Source organism: Salvelinus namaycush, chromosome 7 (assembly GCF_016432855.1).
Source record: "Salvelinus namaycush isolate Seneca chromosome 7, SaNama_1.0, whole genome shotgun sequence".
NCBI classification, from domain to species: domain Eukaryota; kingdom Metazoa; phylum Chordata; class Actinopteri; order Salmoniformes; family Salmonidae; genus Salvelinus; species Salvelinus namaycush.
In genome coordinates, this window is record NC_052313.1 from 7,642,738 (window position 1) to 7,668,868 (window position 26,131).

Sequence of the window (26,131 nt, forward strand, 5' to 3'; positions counted from 1 at the left end):
GTCTCGGAGCTCCACAAACAATTCCTTCGACCTCATGGCTTGGTTTTTGCTCTGACGTGCACTGTCAACTGTGGGACCTTATATAGACAGAGTTGTGCCTTTCCAAATCATGTCCAATCAATTTAATTTACCACAGGTGGACTCCAATGAAGTTGTAGAAACATCTCAAGGATGCTCAATGGGAACAGGATGCACCAGAGCTCACAATACTTACGTAAAATGTTTTTTAGTTTTTATACATTTGCAAAGATTTCTATTGGGTATTGTGTGTAGATTTGAGGATTTTTATTTTATTTAACCCATTTTTGAAAAATGCTGTAATGTAACAAAATGTGGAAAAGGTGAAGGGGTCCAAATCCAATGTACATCTCCAGACACCTCCGGCAGCAGGGTTTCCGTTGGCCGGTAATTGCCGACTTTTGGCCGAAAAGCCTATTCCATGATTGAAATACCAAGCAATCGCATGTAAAAAAATAAATAAAATAAAAAACATTAAAAAAAAAAGCAATGGCCAAGATTAGAGCTGCTGAACTGAATTTCTGAACTGGTAATTAAAATGCACTTCCCATTCGCCATTCAAGTACATAGGCAATTTAACAGGCTTCAGTGCGTCACACCACTTTACAATGAGCTGGAGGCAGTATGCATTTTGAAAACGTACTTATTTGTTTGAAACCTGAGCGTTTTACTACATATTATGAGGCATGTCTTACCTTGCTCAAAGTAGCTGAGCCAAAATCAATCCAAACGTGCAGGCAATTGAAACCAGTAGTCTGTTTCTCTCATGTTCTATTGATTTTCATTGTCCAGTAGCCAAAGGCACAATCCTAGTCATATTAGCAACCAATGCTAGTTGTTGCATCTTTAGATCTCCTCTTTGTACATTTCTAACCACTAGGCTACCTGCCGCCACATGAAACTGCTCAAAATGTGTTTCCCGCTAATTGCATTATGGAGCGAACATTCGTGCATAGCTTACTGCCTTGTGTGCATTGCCACGCTTATAATGTGAAGAAATAATAGCTTATCAACATTTTATGCTAAACGTTCTGATCTGTTGCATGAGCTTTTTTACGTTTTGGGGTGTGGCCTAGGACGATAAGCTGACCAATAGAATAGGTCAACTTTTCTACTATGGCGGATGGTAGATTGACATAGGTTAGTAATTTTGCTGTTCGTTACTTGTTGGATGAGGAAAAGTACATGTGGGCAGTTATTCTAACATATGCAGCATGTGGGTTTCAAGTTTGGGGAAGCGAAGTCTCACCATAAAAATGCACCTTTATAATAAACCATTTCATGCATCCTCCATTTGCAGACTTGTGTAAGATATTCTACTATTCATAATGTGATGAGTAGATTTGGATAGTCATAATTTAGGCTAATAATATAACTCAATCAATGTGTGAAAATACTGTTGAATGCAGGGTGTAGCGACTTAGTGGGGCTAGGCTACATATCTTCTTTTGTATAAGAAAATGTTGGCCTTTTTAATAAACACATTTTATGCAATTCTGCTATACTTTATATGACTGGAGACATTAGCTGAATATTTTTTAATATGACAAATGACAGAGAAGCCTACTCTGCTGACACTGAGAATCAGATCAATAAGGCCAAAACGTTGTCTGATCCATATATTAGGCCTACGAGAAGGAGAGACACAGTATGACGTGTCATCTAACCTGGAGGAGGAAATGATTGTCGTAAAACAAACACAAGTGGCAGTGACCCAATGAGAAGACAGTGAATATGCACAGTCACTGGGGTGATGGCCCATGTGCTCCGCTGGTGTCAATAGGATAGGCTACTTTTTGCTCAATTAAGTTGATCATTTTGATAACTAAAAGACAGATTGGAGTCTTCTCTTTAGAAAACAATTGGCTATTGCTGTAAACTGTTTTTCTGCAATTTTATTTTTAAATATTACGATATGCCTGGCTGGGTCTATCTGCTTTTCACTGACAGTCAAAACTCATCACACATCTTTTTGGTATTTACCGCACGCTCTGCCTAATTTGCAGGCCCTTCCGACTGTGGGCTATGCGATTTAAAACAATCTACATATTATACAAGTTCATGATATTCTGTGGCCAAAACATGCTGTTTGGTGTAGTAGGCTATTTTGAAATATTTTGTTTATGTATAGACAGGAATAAGCTAATTAGGCTCTATAATTTTGGCAATTTAATGAAATGGACGTTAAGGAAAGCTTCCCCGAGCCTTATGGATACACCAACTATATATTCTAACATCTTCAAATTGCTCATCAGAATTCGGTAAGAATGACGCACGCCATTGCATCCGACTGGCATGTTCTGTTAAGATGAATTACCATAAACTAAATGTGATTTCTGTCATTCTGAGAACCGTGGGTGGACGCCCTCATCAGGCTACGCAAACAATGCATATGGGTCCTGTAAATGTCTTAATTGTCCAGTAAATAAAAATGCTGCCTCCGCAGGTTCACCCTGTCTGTGGTCCGTCAATCTATAGACAGATTTGTTGGTAAAAAGTAGTCACATACAGCTATGGTTGTGCTTTGATTGTGTGCTGATCATTAAAGGTGTATGATGTATGTCCTCTCCTAGGTGGTGTTTGGCTCTATTGTTCTCCTGATGTTGTGGCTGCCCATCAGGATGATCAAGCTCCTCCTCCCTGCCTTCCTGCCCTACAACGTCATGCTTTACAGGTACACTCCTTCTTCCCCTACAACGTCACGCTTTACAGGTACACTCCTTCTTCCCCTACAACGTCATGCTTTACAGGTACACTCCTTCTTCCCCTACAACGTCATGCTTTACAGGTACACTCCTTCTTCCCCTACAACGTCACGCTTTACAGGTACACTCCTTCTTCCCCTACAACGTCATGCTTTACAGGTACACTCCTTCTTCCCCTACAACGTCATGCTTTACAGGTACACTCCTTCTTCCCCTACAACGTCACGCTTTACAGGTACACTCCTTCTTCCCCTACAACGTCATGCTTTACAGGTACACTCCTTTCTCCCCTACAACGTCACGCTTTACAGGTACACTCCTTCTTCCCCTACAACGTCATGCTTTACAGGTACACTCCTTTCTCCCCTACAACGTCACGCTTTACAGGTACACTCCTTCTTCCCCTACAACGTCACGCTTTACAGGTACACTCCTTCTTCCCCTACAACGTCACGCTTTACAGGTACACTCCTTCTTCCCCTACAACGTCACGCTTTACAGGTACACTCCTTCTTCCCCTACAACGTCATGCTTTACAGGTACACTCCTTCTTCCCCTACAACGTCATGCTTTACAGGTACACTCCTTCTTCCCCTACAACGTCACGCTTTACAGGTACACTCCTTCTTCCCCTACAACGTCACGCTTTACAGGTACACTCCTTTCTCCCCTACAACGTCACGCTTTACAGGTACACTCCTTCTTGCCCTACAACGTCACGCTTTACAGGTACACTCCTTCTTGCCCTACAACGTCACGCTTTACAGGTACACTCCTTCTTGCCCTACAACGTCACGCTTTACAGGTACACTCCTTCCTGTCCTATAACGTCATGCTTTACAGGGACACTCCTTCCTGTCCTACAACGTCACGCTTTACAGGGACACTCCTTCCTACCCTACAATGTCACGCTTCACAGGGACACTCCTTCCTACCCTACAATGTCACGCTTTACAGGTACACTCCTTCCTGTCCTACAATGTCACGCTTTACAGGGACACTCCTTCCTGTCCTACAACGTCACGCTTTACAGGGACACTCCTTTCTGTCCTACAACGTCACGCTTGACAGGTACACTCCTTCCTCCCTTACCATGTCAAGCTTTACAGGGACACTCACATGGCTCAACTGTGGCCAGCAATGGTCACCAACCCTGGTCCTGGAGAGCTGCTGTGTGTGCAGGTTTTTGTTCCAGCCCAGCATCAAAATACCTAGATATAGATGTATGCCCGGTAAGTGATGTACCTTCACCCACCTCTCTCCCCCCTCCTCTATCCTCTCTCCTCCCCCCTCCTCTATCCTCTCTCCTCCCCCTCTATCCTCTCCCCCCTCCTCTATCCTCTCTCCTCTCCTCCAGTGATGCTCCAGTCAGTGAGTTGTCTCTGGAGCTGTTGCTACTGCAGGTGGTTCTGCCAGCTCTCCTGGAACAAGGTCACACACGCCAGTGGCTCAAAGGTCTGGTCAGGGCCTGGACCGTCAGCGCTGGATACCTATTGTGGGTCTATCCACGCTACAACTATACACACTATACACTACACCTATACACACTACACCTATATACACTATACACTACACCTATACACTACACCTGTATACACTACACTTATACACTACACCTATACACACTATACACTACACCTATACACACTACACCTATACACACTATACACTACACCTATACACACTACACCTATACACACTATACACTACACCTATACACTACACTTATACACTATACCTATACACACTAAACACTACACCTATACACTACACCTGTATACACTACACTTATACACTATACCTATACACACTAAACACTACACCTGTATACACTACACTTATACACTATACCTATACACACACTCCCAAAGTGTTCTTTCATTGTAGCTACAGACCCATAACATGAAGTATATATTTGTTAGCTCACTTTCTCTACCTTCTCCTTTTCACCTCCTCTCCTCTCCCCCCTTTCAGAGACCTCCACTCTTACCTGCTCGGAGAACAGGAAGACAATGATGCTAACCAGCCTGTCAACAACAACCCTGCTCCCGGTCACCATAACAACAACAACGCTAACCCCGCCCCTGCTGTGGGGGAGGGGCTTCATGCAGCCCATCAGGCCATACTACAGCAGGGAGGACCTATAGGTTTCCAACCCTACCACCGGCCCCTACGCTTCCCTTTCAGGGTCAGTTACACTACCACCGACCCCTACGCTTCCCTTTCAGGGTCAGTTACACTACCACCGACCCCTACGCTTCCCTTTCAGGGTCAGTTACACTACACACTACCACCGACCCCTACGCTTCCCTTTCAGGGTCAGTTACACTACACACTACCACCAAACCCTACCCTTCCCTTTCAGGGTCAGTTACACTACACACTACCACCAAACCCTACCCTTCCCTTTCAGGGTCAGTTACACTACCACCGACCCCTACCCTTCCCTTTCAGGGTCAGTTACACTACACACTACCACCGACCCCTACCCTTCCCTTTCAGGGTCAGTTACACTACACACTACCACCGCCCCCTACCCTTCCCTTTCAGGGTCAGTTACACTACACACTACCACCAACCCCTACGCTTCCCTTTCAGGGTCAGTTACACTACACACTACCACCGGCCCCTACGCCTCCCTTTCAGGGTCAGTTACACTACACACTACCACCGACCCCTACGCTTCCCTTTCAGGGTCAGTTACACTACACACTACCACCGACCCCTACGCTTCCCCTTCAGGGTCAGTTACACTACACACTACCACCGACCCCTACGCTTCCCCTTCAGGGTCAGTTACACTACACACTACCACCGACCCCTACGCTTCCCTTTCAGGGTCAGTTACACTACACACTACCACCGGCCCCTACGCCTCCCTTTCAGGGTCAGTTACACTACACACTACCACCGACCCCTACGCTTCCCTTTCAGGGTCAGTTACACTACACACTACCACCGACCCCTACGCTTCCCTTTCAGGGTCAGTTACACTACACACTACCACCGACCCCTACGCTTCCCCTTTCAGGGTCAGTTACACTACACACTACCACCGACCCCTACGCTTCCCTTTCAGGGTCAGTTACACTACACACTACCACCGACCCCTACGCTTCCCCTTCAGGGTCAGTTACACTACACACTACCACCGACCCCTACGCTTCCCCTTCAGGGTCAGTTACACTACACACTACCACCGACCCCTACGCTTCCCTTTCAGGGTCAGTTACACTACACACTACCACCGACCCCTACGCTTCCCTTTCAGGGTCAGTTACACTACACACTACCACCGACCCCTACGCTTCCCTTTCAGGGTCAGTTACACTACACACTACCACCGCCCCCTACGCTTCTCCTTCAGGGTCAGTTACACTACACACTACCACCGACCCCTACGCTTCCCCTTCAGGGTCAGTTACACTACACACTACCACCGGCCCCTACGCCTCCCCTTCAGGGTCAGTTACACTACACACTACCACCGACCCCTACGCTTCCCCTTCAGGGTCAGTTACACTACACACTACCACCGACCCCTACGCTTCCCTTTCAGGGTCAGTTACACTACACACTACCACCGACCCCTACGCTTCCCTTTCAGGGTCAGTTACACTACACACTACCACCGCCCCCTACGCTTCCCTTTCAGGGTCAGTTACACTACACACTACCACCGACCCCTACGCTTCCCCTTCAGGGTCAGTTACACTACACACTACCACCGCCCCCTACGCTTCCCTTTCAGGGTCAGTTACACTACACACTACCACCGACCCCTACGCTTCCCTTTCAGGGTCAGTTACACTACACACTACCACCGACCCCTACGCTTCCCTTTCAGGGTCAGTTACACTACACACTACCACCGACCCCTACGCTTCCCTTTCAGGGTCAGTTACACTACACACTACCACCGACCCCTACGCTTCCCTTTCAGGGTCAGTTACACTACACACTACCACCGACCCCTACGCTTCCCTTTCAGGGTCAGTTACACTACACACTACCACCGGCCCCTACGCTTCCCTTTCAGGGTCAGTTACACTACACACTACCACCGGCCCCTACGCTTCCCTTTCAGGGTCAGTTACACTACACACTACCACCGGCCCCTACGCTTCCCTTTCAGGGTCAGTTACACTACACACTACCACCGGCCCCTACGCTTCCCTTTCAGGGTCAGTTACACTACACACTACCACCGGCCCCTACGCTTCCCTTTCAGGGTCAGTTACACTACACACTACCACCGGCCCCTACGCTTCCCTTTCAGGGTCAGTTACACTACACACTACCACCGGCCCCTACGCTTCCCTTTCAGGGTCAGTTACACTACACACTACCACCGACCCCTACGCTTCCCTTTCAGGGTCAGTTACACTACACACTACCACCGACCCCTACGCTTCCCTTTCAGGGTCAGTTACACTACACACTACCACCGACCCCTACGCTTCCCCTTCAGGGTCAGTTACACTACACACTACCACCGACCCCTACGCTTCCCTTTCAGGGTCAGTTACACTACACACTACCACCGACCCCTACGCTTCCCTTTCAGGGTCAGTTACACTACACACTACCACCGACCCCTACGCTTCCCCTTCAGGGTCAGTTACACTACACACTACCACCGACCCCTACGCTTCCCTTTCAGGGTCAGTTACACTACACACTACCACCGACCCCTACGCTTCCCTTTCAGGGTCAGTTACACTACACACTACCACCGACCCCTACGCTTCCCTTTCAGGGTCAGTTACACTACACACTACCACCGGCCCCTACGCTTCCCTTTCAGGGTCAGTTACACTACACACTACCACCGGCCCCTACGCTTCCCTTTCAGGGTCAGTTACACTACACACTACCACCGACCCCTACGCTTCCCCTTCAGGGTCAGTTACACTACACACTACCACCGACCCCTACGCTTCCCTTTCAGGGTCAGTTACACTACACACTACCACCGGCCCCTACGCTTCCCTTTCAGGGTCAGTTACACTACACACTACCACCGGCCCCTACGCTTCCCTTTCAGGGTCAGTTACACTACACACTACCACCGACCCCTACGCTTCTCCTTCAGGGTCAGTTACACTACACACTACCACCGGCCCCTACGCTTCCCTTTCAGGGTCAGTTACACTACACACTACCACCGGCCCCTACGCTTCCCTTTCAGGGTCAGTTACACTACACACTACCACCGACCCCTACGCCTCCCTTTCAGGGTCAGTTACCTACACACTACCACCGACCCCTACGCTTCCCTTTCAGGGTCAGTTACACTACACACTACCACCGGCCCCTACGCTTCCCTTTCAGGGTCAGTTACATTACACACTACCACCGGCCCCTACGCTTCCCTTTCAGGGTCAGTTACACTACACACTACCACCGACCCCTACGCTTCCCTTTCAGGGTCAGTTACACTACACACTACCACCGCCCCTACGCTTCCCTTTCAGGGTCAGTTACACTACACACTACCACCGGCCCCTACGCCTCCCTTTCAGGGTCAGTTACACTACACACTACCACCGGCCCCTACGCCTCCCTTTCAGGGTCAGTTACACTACACACTACCACCGGCCCCTACGCCTCCCTTTCAGGGTCAGTTACACTACCACCGACCCCTACGCTTCCCTTTCAGGGTCAGTTACACTACACACTACCACCGACCCCTACGCTTCCCTTTCAGGGTCAGTTACACTACACACTACCACCGACCCCTACGCTTCCCTTTCAGGGTCAGTTACACTACACACTACCACCGGCCCCTACGCTTCCCTTTCAGGGTCAGTTACACTACACACTACCACCGACCCCTACGCTTCCCTTTCAGGGTCAGTTACACTACACACTACCACCGCCCCTACGCTTCCCTTTCAGGGTCAGTTACACTACACACTACCACCGGCCCCTACGCCTCCCTTTCAGGGTCAGTTACACTACACACTACCACCGGCCCCTACGCCTCCCTTTCAGGGTCAGTTACACTACCACCGACCCCTACGCTTCCCTTTCAGGGTCAGTTACACTACACACTACCACCGGCCCCTACGCCTCCCTTTCAGGGTCAGTTACACTACCACCGACCCCTACGCTTCCCTTTCAGGGTCAGTTACACTACACACTACCACCGACCCCTACGCTTCCCTTTCAGGGTCAGTTACACTACACACTACCACCGACCCCTACGCTTCCCTTTCAGGGTCAGTTACACTACACACTACCACCGACCCCTACGCTTCCCTTTCAGGGTCAGTTACACTACACACTACCACCGACCCCTACGCTTCCCTTTCAGGGTCAGTTACACTACACACTTCCACCGACCCCTACGCTTCCCTTTCAGGGTCAGTTACACTACACACTACCACCGCCCCCTACGCTTCCCCTTCAGGGTCAGTTACACTACACACTACCACCGCCCCCTACGCTTCCCTTTCAGGGTCAGTTACACTACACACTACCACCGACCCCTACACTTCTCCTTCAGGGTCAGTTACACTACACACTACCACCGACCCCTACGCTTCCCTTTCAGGGTCAGTTACACTACACACTACCACCGCCCCCTACGCTTCCCTTTCAGGGTCAGTTACACTACACACTACCACCGACCCCTACGCTTCTCCTTCAGGGTCAGTTACACTACACACTACCACCGACCCCTACGCTTCCCTTTCAGGGTCAGTTACACTACACACTACCACCGACCCCTACGCTTCCCTTTCAGGGTCAGTTACACTACACACTACCACCGACCCCTACGCTTCTCCTTCAGGGTCAGTTACACTACACACTACCACCGACCCCTACGCTTCCCCTTCAGGGTCAGTTACACTACACACTACCACCGACCCCTACGCTTCCCTTTCAGGGTCAGTTACACTACACACTACCACCGCCCCCTACGCTTCCCCTTCAGGGTCAGTTACACTACACACTACCACCGCCCCCTACGCTTCCCTTTCAGGGTCAGTTACACTACACACTACCACCGACCCCTACGCTTCTCCTTCAGGGTCAGTTACACTACACACTACCACCGACCCCTACGCTTCCCTTTCAGGGTCAGTTACACTACACACTACCACCGACCCCTACGCTTCCCTTTCAGGGTCAGTTACACTACACACTACCACCGGCCCCTACGCTTCCCTTTCAGGGTCAGTTACACTACACACTACCACCGACCCCTACGCTTCCCTTTCAGGGTCAGTTACACTACACACTACCACCGACCCCTACGCTTCCCCTTCAGGGTCAGTTACACTACACACTACCACCGACCCCTACGCCTCCCTTTCAGGGTCAGTTACACTACACACTACCACCGACCCCTACGCTTCCCTTTCAGGGTCAGTTACACTACACACTACCACCGACCCCTACGCTTCCCTTTCAGGGTCAGTTACACTACACACTACCACCGACCCCTACGCTTCCCTTTCAGGGTCAGTTACACTACACACTACCACCGGCCCCTACGCTTCCCTTTCAGGGTCAGTTACACTACACACTACCACCGACCCTTCCCCTTCAGGACATGTTACCACTTGAATGTCTCTCTCTCTCCTGTCTGTAGATCGTCTTGCTGATAGGGTTCATGTGTATCACCCTGCTGGTTTCCAGTCTGGTGTGTCTGACGTTACCAGGTGAGACATCAACCTTAAGTCATTGTTGGGGGGGTCGTGAACAACATGTAGTTGAAGGAGTAATTGAAGTATATTTTGCAGTAGAGGCTGGTGGGAGGAGCTATAGGAGGACGGGGTCATTAATGGAATAAATGGAATATGGAAGCCACATGTTTGACTCTGTTCCGTTTATTCCATTCCAGCCTTTACAATGACCCCGTCCTCCTATAGCTCCTCCCACCAGCCTCCACGGAAATCTTGGTAGTGTTTTCAGTAATTAATAACTTTTTTTTTTACATTTAGCTGACTACTGGAACTACACACAAGTAAATAAATAAAAATTGCAAAAATAAAATATGGGTAAAATGAATGTCCTTTTCTTTTTCGGCATTAGACTGGCCTAATTCTCACTTGAATTTTTTTTTGTTTTTTTTTGTTTAATAGGCTAAATTACACATTCTGTTAACATCTGACTCCGTAGTGATATGATAATTTTTCACAAAGTAGTTTGTTTTCAAATGAACTTTATGTGAACGGATCAGCTTATCCGAAGCACCCTAACACCGGTGGAGGTATAACATCAACAGACCAGAGGCAGTAGTTGTGGATCGATTTCTTTTGTATCGTTTACTAAACGGGTCTTCTTTCCCCCAACAAAATAACTCCAGTACAGGGTAACGTCCAACGCTGAAACACCAGCGTAACAAAACACATAAACTAAGCCGTTGACCAAAAGGCCGTGGCCGAAAAGGGAACGCAAAACAACAAACGGCTACTGCTATCTTAGACTGTCGTCTACACATAACAGTTACCGGAGGAACACTCCTCTCTACCTGTCTTAGACTGTCGTCTACACAGAACAGTTACCGGAGGAACACTCCTCTCTACCTGTCTTAGACTGTCGTCTACACAGAACAGTTACCGGAGGAACACTCCTCTCTACCTGTCTTAGACTGTCGTCTACACAGAACAGTTACCGGAGGAACACTCCTCTCTACCTGTCTTAGACTGTCGTCTACACAGAACAGTTACCGGAGGAACACTCCTCTCTACCTGTCTTAGACTGTCGTCTACACAGAACAGTTACCGGAGGAACACTCCTCTCTACCTGTCTTAGACTGTCGTCTACACAGAACAGTTACCGGAGGAACACTCCTCTCTACCTGTCTTAGACTGTCGTCTACACAGAACAGTTACCGGAGGAACACTCCTCTCTACCTGTCTTAGACTGTCGTCTACACAGAACAGTTACCGGAGGAACACTCCTCTCTACCTATAGCCTGCCTAGGTTAACAGAGAGACAGGTGCCCAGTCACAGAAGCTCTCTCTGAGGAAGGAAACACTGACGTTCTCACAGGTCCCAGTCTTTATTCCCAATCCTCCCCAGCTCCTCTCCTGGCACACCTATATAGAGGAAGACACAAAGCAATTAGTGGGCCCAGGTGTGTACTAATTGGTTTTACACTGAGTACCTATCCCCTGAGGGGGCTGTCGCATCGTCTTCCTGGTCACTGAACTCTCACATTTAGTTCAGTAAACTATATTTTTCTTAAGGGTAGCTTACCTTCTTCCAGTGTTCAGTAATTGGTAGCTTGGTAAACTATATTTTCACAGTAGCTTCCCCAACACTGACCTCTCATCTATCGACACACCTTCTTAGTATTGTTTTAAATCTAATTGAACTGCGCGGAAATAAGTGAACTTATTTGATCTCAATACTGTAGTACTTCTTCAGGAATCTCACCTGGAATGACTAACCTGAATGTTACGAAAGGACACTAAAAGCCATGGTTCTGTTTTTAATGTGTGTGTTGAAGTGTTTGCGGGCCGTTGGCTGATGTCATTCTGGACAGGCAGCTCGAAGATCCATGAGCTGTATACAGCAGCGTGTGGTCTGTACGTGTGCTGGCTGTCCATCCGCGGTGCCAGCGTGCTGTTGGCCTGGATGCCCCAGGGACGCACCATCATCATGGTCAAAGTCCAGGAGTGGAGCCTCATGGTAAGAGTAGCCCCAGAGGGTTTTCCTTAATGGAAGCCTCTCTCGTGCAAATTCAGTTAAGTGTGGCAGCCGGCCTTGAATGAAGCCTGTGTGTCTATGTACGCTGACGACTCAAACGGAAAATAAATCGGAGAGCGCCAGTCAGTTTTAGAATGGGTAACTAGCAATAACCTAAATATTTCAACTAAAAGCATAATTTTGGAGACAAATCACTCGCTCAACGCTAAACCTTGTTGACACCTATTATTGAATAATGTGGCTATTAAGCAAGTTGAGGAGACGACTGCTAGGTGTAACCCTAGATAGCAAGCTTTCGTGGTCAAAACATATCGACTCAATGGTTGCTCAAATGGGAAGAGGTCTGCCTGTTGCTCTGCCTTGACATCTCAGTCGACCAGACATGTCCAAAAGGCCTAAGTTTTGTCACAGCTGGACTACTGCCTAGCTGTGGGGTCATGTGCGGCAAAGAAGGACATAGGTAAATTGCAGTTGTTCCAGAACAAAGCAGCACTTAGATGTACACGGAGGGGAAGTGTCAGCTCAAAGTTGAGGAGAGATTGACTGCATCACTGTTGGTCTTGGTGTGAGGTGTTGATGTGTTGAAGGTACCCGACTGTCTGTTCAAGCAGTTGGCAGACGGTTCGGACCCTCATCGGTACCACACAAGACATGCAACCAAAGGTTTCTTCACAGTCCCCAGGTCCAGAACAGAGGCTGGGAAACACACAGTTCCATGTAGTCATGGCTCTATTTAATACTATCTGCCACCCCGGGTAACTCAAGCTAGCAATACAACCAGTTTCAAAAAACAGATAAAAGAACACCTTATTGCACAAAGGGGACTGTGAAGAGACACAGCCATTTTATGTATCTTGTATTGTAATTTGCACTGTAGTGCTGTATGTATTACAGCTAGATATTGTGTGTATATACTGATATATAGACGTTTTTAGATTTGTGTTCCAGTCCTTAACTATATTCTGTACTATGTAGCATGTCATGTTTCATGTGGATCGCTGATGCTTTTGCAGCGGCTAATTGGGATCCTAATAATGACCAAATCCACTTTTCTGCAAGTGTGTATAGAGGAAGATGGACTGTAGTAGGCTGTACTAGTTATGGAGGTGGCTGTACTAGTTATGGAGGTGGCTGTACTAGTTATGGAGGTGGCTGTACTAGTTATGGAGGTGGCTGTACTAGTTATGGAGGGGGCTGTACTAGTTATGGAGGGGGCTGTACTAGTTATGGAGGTGGCTGTACTAGTTATGGAGGGGGCTGTACTAGTTATGGAGGGGGCTGTACTAGTTATGGAGGGGGCTGTACTAGTTATGGAGGGGGCTGTATGTCCAGGGTCAAGATCTTCATGTCATTATCACTTATATTTCAACATCCAATCATGTCTTACCTTTAATGTCGTGTGTGTGTGTCTGTGTGTGTGTAGATTCTGAAGACCCTGGTAGTAGCGTTGCTGGTGGCTGGTGTTATCCCTCTACTGCTGGGCCTGCTGTTTGAACTGGTCATCGTTGCTCCCCTACGCGTTCCTCTGGACCAGACGCCTCTCTTCTACCCCTGGCAGGTACTGTGTGTGTGTAATAGTAAAGGTCACTGTTTTTTTTATATGGTATCTTGTGTGTAATAGTAAAGGTCACTTTTTTAATATGGTATCTTGTGTGTAATAGTAAAGGTCACTGTTTTTTAATATGGTATCTTGTGTGTGTAATAGTAAAGGTCACTGTTTTTTTATATGGTATCTTGTGTGTAATGTAAAGGTCACTGTTTTTTAATATGGTATCTTGTGTGTAGGACTGGGCTCTGGGGGTGCTCCATGCCAAAATCATCGCTGCCATCACCCTCATGGGTCCACAGTGGTGGCTGAAGACTGTCATAGAGCAGGTGTGTTACCCTACACCACGTCATTATCCCTTATACAATGTTCAATCTCACACGAAGTTTGGCCAACTCTTTCCGTTGTGACTGATTGAACTGCTCGGCATCTGACCGTAAGGCGCTACAGAGGGTAGTGCGTAGGGCCCAGTACATCACTGGGGCCAAGCTTCCTGACATCCAGGACCTATACACCAGGCGATGTCAGAGGAAGGCCCAAAAAATTGTCAAAGACTCCAGTTACCCAAGTCATAGACTGTTCTCTCTGTTACCGCACGGCAAGCGGTACAGGAGCGCCAAGTCTAGGTCCAAAAGGCTTAACAGCTTCTACCCCCAAGCCATAAGACTGCTGAACAATTAATCAAATGGCCACTGGACTATTTACATTTGTTTTTACACTGCTGCTACTCGCTGTTTATTATCTATGCATAGTCACTTTACTTTAGCTTGACTAACCTGTCCCCTGCACACTGACTCGGTACCGGTGCCCCCTGTATATAACCTCGTTATTGTGTCATTTTCTTCTGTTTCTTATATATTTTTTTACTTTAGTTTATTTTGTAAATATTTTGCTAACTCTTTCTTGAACTGCATTGTTGGTTAAGGGCTTGTAAGTAAGCATTTCACGGTAAGGTCTACACCTGTTGTATTCAGCGCTTGTGACAAATAACTTTTCCCCCTACTTGAACATTAGATTTTGACCCTGTGTAAAGTGACCGGCGAGGGGTAACATTGCCACCTCTCCTCCTGTCAGGTGTACGCTAACGGCATCAGGAACATCGACCTCCATTTCATCATCTGTAAGCTGGCTGCCCCTGTCATCTCGGTGCTGCTGCTGTCCCTGTGTGTCCCCTACGCCATAGCAGCCGGGGTCGTACCTGCCGTAGGTCAGTCAACAGTGTGTGTGTGCAGTGTGTGTGTGTGCACGTGTTTGTTTGTTTGCGTGCATGTTCATGGGAAGTGTTTGCATGCACACTTGTGGGTGAGTATGAAGTGTTCAGCTCTAACTCTACTAATAGATCTGTACCCCTCCTGGTGTGACTCCGGATATAACTCTACTAATAGATCTGTACCCCTCCTGGTGTGACTCCAGATATAACTCTACTAATAGATCTGTACCCCTCCTGGTGTGACTCCGGATATAACTCTACTAATAGATCTGTACCCCTGCTGGTGTGACTTCAGATATAACTCTACTAATAGATCTGTACCCCTCCTGGTGTGACTTCAGATATAACTCTACTAATAGATCTGTACACCTCCTGGTGTGACTCCAGATATAACTCTACTAATAGATCTGTACACCTCCTGGTGTGACTCCAGATATAACTCTACTAATAGATCTGTACACCTCCTGGTGTGACTCCAGATATAACTCTACTAATAGATCTGTACACCTCCTGGTGTGACTCCAGATATAACTCTACTAATAGATCTGTACCCCTCCTGGTGTGACTCCGGATATAACTCTACTAATAGATCTGTACCCCTCCTGGTGTGACTCCAGATATAACTCTACTAATAGATCTGTACACCTCCTGGTGTGACTCCAGATATAACTCTACTAATAGATCTGTACCCCTCCTGGTGTGACTCCGGATATAACTCTACTAATAGATCTGTACCCCTCCTGGTGTGACTTCAGATATAACTCTACTAATAGATCTGTACCCCTCCTGGTGTGACTTCAGCTCTAACTCTACGAATAGATCTGTACCCCTCCTGGTGTGACTTCAGCTCTAACTCTACTAATAGATCTGTACCCCTCCTGGTGTGACTTCAGATATAACTCTACTAATAGATCTGTACACCTCCTGGTGTGACTCCAGATATAACTCTACTAATAGATCTGTACCCCTCCTGGTGTGACTCCAGATATAACTCTACTAATAGATCTGTACCCCTCCTGGTGTGACTCCAGATATAACTCTACTAATAGATCTGTACCCCTCCTGGTGTGACTTCAGATATAACTCTACTAATAGATCTGTACCCCTCCTGGTGTGACTCCAGATATAACTCTACTAATAGATCTGTACACCTCCTGGTGTGACTCCAGATATAACTCTACTAATAGATCTGTACCCCTCCTGGTGTGACTTCAGATATAACTCTACTAATAGATCTGTACACCTCCTGGTGTGACTCCAGATATAACTCTACTAATAGATCTGTACCCCTCCTGGTGTGACTTCAGATATAACTCTACTAATAGATCTGTACCCCTCCTGGTGTGACTTCAGCTCTAACTCTACTAATAGATCTGTACCCCTCCTGGTGTGACTTCAGCTCTAACTCTACTAATAGATCTGTACCCCTCCTGGTGTGACTTCAGATATAACTCTACTAATAGATCTGTACACCTCCTGGTGTGACTCCAGATATAACTCTACTAATAGATCTGTACCCCTCCTGGTGTGACTTCAGATATAACTCTACTAATAGATCTGTACCCCTCCTGGTGTGACTCCAGATATAACTCTACTAATAGATCTGTACACCTCCTGGTGTGACTCCAGATATAACTCTACTAATAGATCTGTACCCATCCTGGTGTGACTCCGGATATAACTCTACTAATAGATCTGTACCCCTCCTGGTGTGACTCCAGATATAACTCTACTAATAGATCTGTACCCCTCCTGGTGTGACTTCGGATATAACTCTACTAATAGATCTGTACCCCTCCTGGTGTGACTCCGGATATAACTCTACTAATAGATCTGTACCCCTCCTGGTGTGACTCCGGATATAACTCTACTAATAGATCTGTACCCCTCCTGGTGTGACTCCGGATATAACTCTACTAATAGATCTGTACCCCTCCTGGTGTGACTCCGGATATAACTCTACTAATAGATCTGTACCCCTCCTGGTGTGACTCCAGATATAACTCTACTAATAGATCTATACCCCTCCTGGTGTGACTCCAGATATAACTCTACTAATAGATCTGTACACCTCCTGGTGTGACTCCAGATATAACTCTACTAATAGATCTGTACCCCTCCTGGTGTGACTTCAGATATAACTCTACTAATAGATCTGTACCCCTCCTGGTGTGACTTCAGATATAACTCTACTAATATATCTGTACCCCTCCTGGTGTGACTCCGGATATAACTCTACTAATAGATCTGTACCCCTCCTGGTGTGACTCCAGATATAACTCTACTAATAGATCTGTACCCCTCCTGGTGTGACTCCAGATATAACTCTACTAATAGATCTGTACACCTCCTGGTGTGACTCCAGATATAACTCTACTAATAGATCTGTACCCCTCCTGGTGTGACTTCAGATATAACTCTACTAATAGATCTGTACCCCTCCTGGTGTGACTTCAGATATAACTCTACTAATATATCTGTACCCCTCCTGGTGTGACTCCGGATATAACTCTACTAATAGATCTGTACCCCTCCTGGTGTGACTTCAGATATAACTCTACTAATAGATCTGTACCCCTCCTGGTGTGACTTCAGATATAACTCTACTAATAGATCTGTACACCTCCTGGTGTGACTCCAGATATAACTCTACTAATAGATCTGTACACCTCCTGGTGTGACTCCAGATATAACTCTACTAATAGATCTGTACACCTCCTGGTGTGACTCCAGATATAACTCTACTAATAGATCTGTACACCTCCTGGTGTGACTCCAGATATAACTCTACTAATAGATCTGTACCCCTCCTGATGTGACTCCGGATATAACTCTACTAATAGATCTGTACCCCTCCTGGTGTGACTCCAGATATAACTCTACTAATAGATCTGTACACCTCCTGGTGTGACTCCAGATATAACTCTACTAATAGATCTGTACCCCTCCTGGTGTGACTCCGGATATAACTCTACTAATAGATCTGTACCCCTCCTGGTGTGACTTCAGATATAACTCTACGAATAGATCTGTACCCCTCCTGGTGTGACTTCAGCTCTAACTCTACTAATAGATCTGTACCCCTCCTGGTGTGACTTCAGATATAACTCTACTAATAGATCTGTACACCTCCTGGTGTGACTCCAGATATAACTCTACTAATAGATCTGTACCCCTCCTGGTGTGACTCCAGATATAACTCTACTAATAGATCTGTACCCCTCCTGGTGTGACTCCAGATATAACTCTACTAATAGATCTGTACCCCTCCTGGTGTGACTTCAGATATAACTCTACTAATAGATCTGTACCCCTCCTGGTGTGACTCCAGATATAACTCTACTAATAGATCTGTACACCTCCTGGTGTGACTCCAGATATAACTCTACTAATAGATCTGTACCCCTCCTGGTGTGACTTCAGATATAACTCTACTAATAGATCTGTACACCTCCTGGTGTGACTCCAGATATAACTCTACTAATAGATCTGTACCCCTCCTGGTGTGACTTCAGATATAACTCTACTAATAGATCTGTACCCCTCCTGGTGTGACTTCAGCTCTAACTCTACTAATAGATCTGTACCCCTCCTGGTGTGACTTCAGCTCTAACTCTACTAATAGATCTGTACCCCTCCTGGTGTGACTTCAGATATAACTCTACTAATAGATCTGTACACCTCCTGGTGTGACTCCAGATATAACTCTACTAATAGATCTGTACCCCTCCTGGTGTGACTCCAGATATAACTCTACTAATAGATCTGTACACCTCCTGGTGTGACTCCAGATATAACTCTACTAATAGATCTGTACCCCTCCTGGTGTCACTCCAGATATAACTCTACTAATAGATCTGTACACCTCCTGGTGTGACTCCAGATATAACTCTACTAATAGATCTGTACCCCTCCTGGTGTGACTTCAGATATAACTCTACTAATAGATCTGTACCCCTCCTGGTGTGACTCCAGATATAACTCTACTAATAGATCTGTACACCTCCTGGTGTGACTCCAGATATAACTCTACTAATAGATCTGTACCCATCCTGGTGTGACTCCGGATATAACTCTACTAATAGATATGTACCCCTCCTGGTGTGACTCCAGATATAACTCTACTAATAGATCTGTACCCCTCCTGGTGTGACTTCAGATATAACTCTACTAATAGATCTGTACCCCTCCTGGTGTGACTCCGGATATAACTCTACTAATAGATCTGTACCCCTCCTGGTGTGACTCCGGATATAACTCTACTAATAGATCTGTACCCATCCTGGTGTGACTCCAGATATAACTCTACTAATAGATCTGTACCCCTCCTGGTGTGACTCCAGATATAACTCTACTAATAGATCTGTACACCTCCTGGTGTGACTCCAGATATAACTCTACTAATAGATCTGTACCCCTCCTGGTGTGACTTCAGATATAACTCTACTAATAGATCTGTACCCCTCCTGGTGTGACTTCAGATATAACTCTACTAATATATCTGTACCCCTCCTGGTGTGACTCCGGATATAACTCTACTAATAGATCTGTACCCCTCCTGGTGTGACTTCAGATATAACTCTACTAATAGATCTGTACCCCTCCTGGTGTGACTCCAGATATAACTCTACTAATAGATCTGTACACCTCCTGGTGTGACTCCAGATATAACTCTACTAATAGATCTGTACCCCTCCTGGTGTGACTTCAGATATAACTCTACTAATATATCTGTACCCCTCCTGGTGTGGCAGGTCTGTCAGGTGTGTCAGGTGTGACTCCAGAGATGCAGATTCTGATACAGAGGAGGATCTACCCATTCCTCCTGATGGTGGTGTCCATCATCGGCATCCTCTCCTTCCAGATACGACAGTTCAAACGTCTTTACGAACACATCAAGAACGACAAGTAGGCACCCACCCCTATCTCCATCCCTGGCATGTTCCTTCACAGCTCCTTGTATAGGGATAGTACAACCATGGTCCCAGGGAGTTTCAGGATATGCAGGCTTTTGTTCCGGCCCAGCACTTCCACACCTGATTTAAACTATTCAAGGTCTTGATAAGCAGCTCACACACAAACTAGGTAAATGCTCTAGTATTGTGATTGACATGTGACTGTTCTTTAACCCCCGTGCCCTCTTTGCCTTCCTGCAGGTACCTGGTTGGCCAGCGGCTTGTCAACTACGAACGCAAGGCTAGGGGAGCCAGCTCTGTCCCGCCCCCTAACTCTACCCCAGAGTAGTCAAGTTTGCTTTTGGAAACCACCCATCTCGTGTTCTCTCTCTCTCTCTCCCCCTCGCTCTCTCTCTCTCCCCCTCGCTCTCTCTCTCTCCCCCTCGCTCTCTCTCTCTCCCCCTCGCTCTCTCTCTCTCCCCCTCGCTCTCTCTCTCTCCCCCTCGCTCTCTCTCTCTCCCCCTCTCCCTCGCTCTCTCTCTCTCTCTCTCTCTCCCCCCTCTCCCCCTCTCCCTTTCATGTTCATGCCTTGCTAAGTGTTAAGTGCAGCCTGAGGATTGTACATATGTAAATACTTTGGATGCGGACCTGTCTGAAATTGGACAGATTTGGATTAATGAAATGACCATTGTACATCTTAAGTGTATGTATATTAATTTATTAAATCAAACTGACAATTTGTTTCTGTCTTGTTGTTTATCATGAAGAAGAAAAAAAAACATTTTAAAAAATGTTGAGGGGTGGTGTGATAGTGTCATCCTTTGGGACAAGTTGAGATTCCAGCATGATTCCAAACTCCTCCTTTAGTATGTCAGGTATCTCTTCATCAGTCAGCTCTCTGGTGGTTTTAGTCACAGTCCTAGCTTCATCTGAGGGAAACTGGGTGGTGATGAGTTTGTGGCCCATGTAGGTGAGCCTCCCGGTAGGCTTCAGGATGGAGCAGAGAGACTTACAGAAGAAGATGGAGCTAGGGGAGCTCTGATGGTAGTCACACATCTCTATGAAGTCTCCTCTGTGTCTTGTGTCCAGAGTGAACTTGTATAGCTCAGTCCAGAGCCCAGTTTCTCTCTCTTCATCTTGCCACTCCAGAAAGTGCATCTCTCCCGCTTGTCTGATCCTGTACACTCTGTGGCCCTGCTTCTGAGCTTCTTCCGTCTCTAAGGACATGGGGAACTCGAACCCAGATCCACCAAATGCCACGTCACACAGCCACCGATGCCCGTCGAGCGTCACCATGGAGATGAAGTGGTCGAACGGCGGGCCGTACCACCCTGTGATGGCGTTTCTCACTTGGCCCGCTAGGATGGTGACCTCGAATCCCATTTCCGACAGAAGCCAGGAGAACAGACCGTTATTCTCGAAGCAGAACCCTCCGCGGCGGTGGTTAACGATTTTGTCATAGAGGTGCGGGAGGTCGAGTCGTACGCGCCCCCCGCTGTGGATGGTGAGATTCTCGAACGGGACAGTCCTCAGATGACAGCGGTGTACACGCTGGAGCGCGTCCAAGGTCGGCGTTGGCAAAGCTGGTCCCTCATACCCAATGCGTATAAAATACTTCTGAACATCCATTTCTAATCGAGAACTTTCTAATCGATTTTTTTTTTTAAGTAAAAAATCTCGTTCACTTTATACAAAATATGATTTATCTTTAAGAACAAAATGTCGATGGGAAGACATGCTATGCCTCGGATTTTGAAAATAGATTAGTCGAAATCTGCAGTTCCTGTGTGTGGAGGATATTCCTTTCAGTTTGCTTTCAGTCCTGCCAAAGGTTATATGTTACCCTAGTAAACGGACGTGCTGCCTCCTGGCGGACACACCAATCAGTAGTGATTTGGAAAGAATAGTCCGAGCCGACTGAAGGCTAATAAAGCACGCAGGTACTGTAGGTCCAGGTCTAAGACCAATATAATATACAATCCTAATTAAAGAGACGCCTAGATTAGTAGAATATGTCTAGGGACCTGATTAAGGTTACATTTACAAAGACATCCAAACTAGAAATCAAGAGATTAACAAAAGCATACAAAACAGTTGGAACTCCAAAGCTTCTACTTTTTTTTCGGGCCAGGGCTTATTCATTACCGTTTATCGTTTAACAACCAGACGGAAGCAAACAGAACAGTGCGAAACAGAAAGGGACCTACCGTTGCAAGTAATCGGTTTCGCAACAGACAGAACATTTTGCAACAGAATCGGCGTAATGAATACACCCCAGATATACTAGCGCCGAATACAACACGTGTAAACCTTACAGATATACTATATATATATATATATATATATATTCCCTTCGTCTCCCGGTGGGACACTTGCACACTCTACCGGGAGACGAAGGGAATATATATATATATATATATATATATAGTATATCTGTAAGGTTTATATATATATAAGTGTGGGACACTTGCACACTCTACCGGGAGACGAAGGGAAATGCACAGGGAAGTGTGGTCGGTGACGTCACGCAAACTCTCCCATGGGGTGGGGTCGTCACTAGATACCACAGCTATGAAGTTATAATCCCCAACCATTTCTACTATTTATCTCTTTAAAATGTGATTTTAAACTTAACTTTAACATCACTGCTAACCTTAAATTGAGACCCCCCCCAAAAAAAATATTTCATGCATTTTTACGATATAGTAGTACTTAATTTGTAAATCGGGAGGGCCCGGAACACAGTGAGCGCGAGATGGGGTGGTTGGGTGGGTGTCCAGAGGTACCGGAACACATTGAGGAAAAAGTGTCCAAAACAACGTAGCAGCTAAGTAGCCTACTATCTATGGTGTTGAAAGGACAGCACTCTCCAAGGTGCTAATTAATTCAATGTATTTTAGACGTCACTGCAGTATGCCTACATACTTGAGTATAGCGGGGCTTGCACAAGTCCGAATTTCATATAGCCTTATTTTCTAGACATCAATGTACAACAACATTTTTAGAAGACACTGCAGAACACCCGCTGTGGGGTTTACAAGACCCGAATATCATATAATTTGCAAAACATCGATGTAGCAGTAAAACATATTGCGCAATATCGCAATATATCTTCAAATGAAATAAATCAATGTAGTCTACAGCAGAACACACGTATGAGAATATATAGGCCTGCCTATGTGGTAATATGAAGCACATATTAAGATTACAAGTTAACGGGAAAAATGTCCTGCCTTAGTTTTCAAAACCACCCACAATTACTCTCCCCATGTCAAGTCCATTTAACTCCTGAGAGTGAACTTCTTGCTCAAAGCCATGAGCGGCCATGTGGCTGTGATGTTTAACCTCCTTCTAAGGCTGTTCTGAAGACTTTGGCTGTAGTTTCTATCTTCTTATTTGTCTTTGTCTTATTTGTCTTGTTTCTATCTTCTTATTTGTCTTTTCTTCTTATTTGTCTTGAGTGTTAACCTGGGTGTCCTCTTTCTCTTTAGCCTTGTCTACAAGGCTTGCTGCCACAAAATGCGCCTTGGTTCAGGAATGTTCAAAAATCTTTTTACTGAGGGCCTTTTGTTGTTTTTTGACATCTGATGCGTAGGATGTTCATTTACTGTACACTCCACCCACTCTTTTGCTAGTTTAATCCCTCCAGTTGTTTCTAGACCCAAGCGCCATACCTTTTTGCATGATGTACAGCCCAACATTGAATTCTGCATGACAAGCCAGGGGTTATACTTTTGCTTTGTCGGTGGACGCACTGCCCCCCTCCCCCTAGTTCACCGTCTCCCTCTCCCACTGAGTCTAACTCGCTAGCAGGCCTACTAGCTAGTGGAGGTGCCAGTGGTCATGCTGAACTGGCGGGATTAGCATCGCTATCAGGAACAGTTTGCCCCTCACTCCTCTCCTCCGGCACTGACAGTTCTCTGGCTCATTCTGGATTCAATTCCCCATCTTTCTCTGGATTTTTGACTTGAAAAATGTCATACTCGATTGCCTTTCCTTACACATTTTTTATTTGGCTTTCCCACGCTTCAGATTCAGTAAGGAGATGATTAGGCTACGTGACGTGATTACGTAGGGACCTTAACGCTGATCGCTTTTATTAGAATGTCTACAGTGCGAACAGTGAAATAATTAATCAATCATGCTGCGAGAGGTCAAGTCAAATCTGAGAGGTACCGGATCCTGTTCTGGCAGGATTGTCGTGGAAAATCAATTCAAATATAACTCTTACAAGAACTTGTGAAAATCAAACATGCTTTTTTAATACAATTGTATAGCCAGCTCGAATGTCCCGCGGGACACACCCCGCTTCCCAGCCCCGGCTACAACATTTATACACAAATAGCATATGGGTCCACCCCATATGCAAATAAGCATACTTCCCCTAATTCTTCCTGCCATCATTATCTTTTTAGTTCAGGCTTCTTACTTGTTCACGCCCAATAACGCCCATATCTGCTTTCAGTTAGATTATAATAGTGGCCAGACCCATGCTTGTCTTAAAAATAATATATGTCCATCTATCCTATAGGCCTATGACTCAACCCTGTATTTAACTCAGTGCCTCAGCATGTTCTCTGGTATGTGTCCTTATTGGAATTGGCAGACTATGTGTCTCTTCTATCATTAGCATCCAGTTGCCTTAGGCATATTTCTCTGGTATGTGTGCTTATGGGAATTGTCAGACTATGTGTCTCTTCTATCATTAGTGTGTCCAATTGTTTTAGGCGCCTATTTGTCTGGTATGTGTGCTTTTAGTGGAATCAGCAGACTATGTGTCTCTTCTCTTCATGTGGTCTGCCACTTCAATGTTCAGCTGTCCTATTCCTCCACATGCCATCCATGTGTCTCATTTTACTCCTACAATCCCTCCTCTGGGGCTAATCAGCCACATAAATCATACAAATATGACTTTGGGATAGTAAATGAGATTACCTATGATAAACAAGAAAATACAAAAACAGAGTAAAACACATAAACCAACTGGACCAAACATCTCCAAATGATTAAAACTAAAATAGGAGTAAAAGATCCAATTAGAAACATTAATGAAAACCTAACTAGACCAAACATCTCCAGTTTGCATAAGAGTAAAAGATCTAATTAGGTGTAAAAATTAGAAAGATATAATATTACATATTTGATGAAGCATGAGCGTGTAGGTACTTAGCCTTGCCTGTGGTTATCTCAGTTATGTGAAAATTAAAAATTAAAAAATTAAAAATAATACAATGAGTATAATAATAAATGAATATGAGAAAATCAGAGACCTACATGCAGTTACAAAAGAAAATTGACACAACATCATTCTAAATTTAAGCATTTCAACATGATCCTCCCTTGCAGACACCTCTCTAATAAAGTGATATCAATGATACCAACCTTAGTTAGAAGATTTAAAGACATGGTCCGTAGACACTTGTAACCAGAATACCCTCTGTCACCTAACATGTTCTTGAAATTAACTTAGTTTTTTAGAAGGCATAACTAGCTTTAATGAAAGAAAACCATATATATTCATCAATATATATATCTAAAAATTCAAAGAAACATACAAAGAACACAAAGCTTTAGGCAAAATAAAAATGCTAAAACCCCATTATCTAGGAGCACAGCCCTCATCCTTACAAATAAGACAATCTCCTCTTTAACACTTGGCACAGGAAAAAAGGTTCTGGGTGATGGTTATGACCATCCTCATGAATTTTTGTACACCACTTGCAATTGTGACGCTAATGACACTTTTTGTGGACATGTATAAGTAAACATTCATTCCTTCAGTGTGGTGTCTGTAAAAACATTCATATTTTCCTTTAACCACGGTACCTCTGTCTAATTGAGGTACATCTAATTCAGTTCTAATGTTATAGGCAGCACAATCATTGTCTCCCAGCATGGTCTCATTCAACATAGTTTTACCCCTAGTGCTTACCCAGAGCAATCCTACATTTTATGTCACACAAGGGAATAGAATACTTTCTATTGGTACAATAGTCATTTTTCCAACTTACACAGTTTTTAAATGATGCTGGTTCAGAGACTATTAAAAGATCAGACAAAGGTGATTTTCTTCACAAAATACAATTGT

The 26,131-nt window shown here is 45.7% G+C and overlaps 2 protein-coding genes across 3 annotated transcripts in view; one reads left to right on the forward strand and one right to left on the reverse strand.

The window, feature by feature from the left end:
* Positions 1-20,521, forward strand: part of LOC120050924 (E3 ubiquitin-protein ligase MARCHF6-like) — a 32,485-nt gene extending 11,964 nt beyond the window's left edge. For both annotated transcript variants that reach the window (XM_038997454.1, XM_038997455.1), the window contains 10 exons: positions 2,592-2,692; positions 4,081-4,218; positions 4,698-4,911; positions 10,327-10,396; positions 12,193-12,374; positions 13,816-13,950; positions 14,178-14,267; positions 15,013-15,145; positions 19,903-20,056; positions 20,305-20,521. In XM_038997454.1, the coding sequence (XP_038853382.1) occupies positions 2,592-2,692; positions 4,081-4,218; positions 4,698-4,911; positions 10,327-10,396; positions 12,193-12,374; positions 13,816-13,950; positions 14,178-14,267; positions 15,013-15,145; positions 19,903-20,056; positions 20,305-20,392 (1,305 nt within the window). In that variant the 3' untranslated portion in view covers positions 20,393-20,521. The remainder of the gene's footprint in view (positions 1-2,591; positions 2,693-4,080; positions 4,219-4,697; positions 4,912-10,326; positions 10,397-12,192; positions 12,375-13,815; positions 13,951-14,177; positions 14,268-15,012; positions 15,146-19,902; positions 20,057-20,304) is intronic.
* Positions 20,522-20,745: 224 nt separating this feature from the next.
* On the reverse strand, positions 20,746-21,873 carry LOC120050925 (arylamine N-acetyltransferase, pineal gland isozyme NAT-10-like). Its single transcript, XM_038997457.1, has one exon. It carries the CDS (start codon positions 21,670-21,672, stop codon positions 20,827-20,829), a length of 846 nt encoding a protein of 281 aa, XP_038853385.1. The 5' UTR covers positions 21,673-21,873; the 3' UTR covers positions 20,746-20,826.
* Positions 21,874-26,131: the final 4,258 nt, after the last annotated feature.

What these genes read in the sequence shown, in the direction of transcription:
- LOC120050925 (XM_038997457.1), bottom strand. Translation starts at nt 21,672, where the DNA reads ATGGATGTTCAGAAGTATTTTATACGCATTGGGTATGAGGGACCAGCT.